General features: G+C 42.8%; 1 protein-coding gene across 7 annotated transcripts in view; it reads right to left on the reverse strand.

Moving 5' to 3' along the window:
- LOC125033350 (protein unc-13 homolog A-like) overlaps positions 1-2,500 on the reverse strand; it is a 422,716-nt gene that overhangs the window by 72,580 nt on the left and 347,636 nt on the right. For all 7 annotated transcript variants that reach the window (XM_047624775.1, XM_047624769.1, XM_047624772.1 and 4 more), the window contains one exon: positions 1,808-1,882. In XM_047624775.1, the coding sequence (XP_047480731.1) occupies positions 1,808-1,882 (75 nt within the window). The remainder of the gene's footprint in view (positions 1-1,807; positions 1,883-2,500) is intronic.

Raw genomic sequence — 2,500 nt, forward strand, 5'->3', positions numbered from 1 at the left:
ACGCTGTACTTACAGGGACCTAAGCCGAGGAAAGTTAAGAAAAAGAAAGACGAGGAAGAAGAGTGAGAAACCTTGTACCTCCAGGACCCGAGGTCACGGCCCCCTTACGACCTGTGACAACCCATTCGCGACCTGCGCCAGGTCACTCACGAAGTCACACAACCCGCCGTTACTCGTGGGTTCGGGCGAAGGACTGGTCACATAACTCCTCGCTTTTGGTTAGTTATGAGAGAGTGGCTCCACCTCGCTACTAGCCGTGCGACAGGTACATCGAAAATATATGAATTTTTATTTATTTCTTATGCGGATTTGAGGGAGGACGGATTGACAATATAAAAAAAACAAGAGCAGGAGATAGGAAGAACACACATAGAGAATAGACCACGCCCACAGAGAAAGAGGCTCTGGCAGCACAACGCGTGAAAGATATGCAAGGGAGAGGTAGTCAAGGGTCAGAGACTCTCCGTCAAGCTGCACAGGTGATAACGATCACTAGACACCTCCGTCTGCCTCGCCGTCCGTCACAATGGCCGGCGCTCGAAGGCAGGGCTGTCATTTCTGTGTCTTGGACGTGCCTCGCAGGAGACGGGATCGTTAGACCACGTGTGGTGATGGTCATCTTATCTTGAGAAACCACAGACAGGTGTCTGTGATTCGGGACAATGACTTGCATATCTGTTCACCGTCTCTCTTTCTCTGAGATGACGTTATAAAGGAGAGAGGGAATGGGATATAAAAGGGATTGGGAAATAGAGAAAGAAAACAAAAAATCGAAAAAGGAAAAGGAGCGTTATCACGATAGATTCTCCCATGATTCGAAAATTACACAACTTATGGCCAGCAAGGAGTAGCGAGGTCAACAACACTCAAGACAACACCGCACGAATAACGGCCCTCGAATAACGTTACAATAACTACAGGGCATGTATAAACCATAGCGTATTATTTCTACACCTATGCTATTATTGTCATTTTCAAAATTTAACACTTCACATTCTAAGGTTTTGACTACATAGTAAATATGACACTTGGCACTGAGGGTATAAAACTAGCACACTCGAATTCTGTGACTGGGATTTAAAACACATTCAGTGCGTGTTATACTAAGAGGGGGACCTGGGCTGTATGTGTGACCTGGGCGGCAATGGGCGTGTGACAGGACGTAACGAGGGCGTGAGAATACGCCTGTAAGCTAGGCTAAGAATCAGGTGGCTCAACACAGCAAAAAGCCGTCAAACAAGCTATCACATGTGTCAAACTGCGGTTATTTACAAGTGAAAGTTTCACTAAGAGTTAGGAGGGACCTCGTAAATTTCACAGCATAAGATATAAAATACACAGGAGAGCTTAAGCTTAAGGTGACAGAAAAGGGTCTTACTCCAGTTCTATGAGAGAGAAAACAAGGTTACAGCCTTAACATCATTTTTTATAGTCATGTATTTCATTCTTAGTAAGAAAGCTTAATCAACACATGTTAAATACATTATACGTATACTCTATTACAGTTACACGTATATACAAAGCTCTCTCAATCTGTTACAAAGGGAGACATTAAACTTCATGATAAAGTACACAGTTAAGAAGAAGAATCCGCCACAACGGCATTAAACCCAGACAATTAGGTGGAAAGATAGAGGTAACACAAGACGTGAGGTAAGAAAGAAAGAAACGAAAACAAAACAGAAAAAGAAGAGAAAGAAACTCAAACGTACAAAGCCACCACCCTGGAGGACGCCCCTATGAGACGTCCCCTTCAGGAGGGGCCCGACGTCTACCCGAAGGAGGCGCCGAAGGGAAGTTTACTCACCAATTCCTCGTCGTTGAGGGACGCTCTCGGGACCGCAGACGTCAGCCCGGCGTTCCTCTTGGTCGCTGCCATCGTCTGGGGGGGAGGGGGGAGAGGGGGAGCAGGGAAGGGGGAGAGAAAACAAAAGAAATATGTTAGTAAAGGATTTCGTTACTGTTTTTTTATTATCAAAATGTGTGTGAAACGGAGAGAGGATGATGGGAAGAAAGGAGGAAAATGATGGGGTGGAAGACGAGAAGAAGGAGGAGGAGGAGGAGAGAAAGCGAGTGAAATGATTATGAGGAAAAAATAAAATATGAAAAAAAAGTACTTAACCGAAGTACATGAGATGAAAAAAAATATTGGTGGTGATATGCAATAATCTTTTTGATAACTTACGTGGACTTTGGAAAATAAAAGTGATATGTAGGAGGAAGAAAGTCGTTCACAATAAGCAAATCATAACGAAGCCTCGGGGCGTATGACAGGGTTATCATGAATACAAATTCAAGCGCGGGAACCATAAGCATATCAATAACAACTATGAAAACAACGATGATAAGAATCTTTAAATGATAAAGAGTCTTAGATACGATGAATATACAAAAATATATAACAAACAAAAGACAGTAAATAAATACGCTATAATGATTTTTTCTCGATCCTCTGACCAATAAAAAAAAAAAAAAAAAAAAAAATTATGCAGCCGTAGTA

Source organism: Penaeus chinensis, chromosome 16 (assembly GCF_019202785.1).
Source record: "Penaeus chinensis breed Huanghai No. 1 chromosome 16, ASM1920278v2, whole genome shotgun sequence".
Lineage (NCBI taxonomy): Eukaryota > Metazoa > Arthropoda > Malacostraca > Decapoda > Penaeidae > Penaeus > Penaeus chinensis.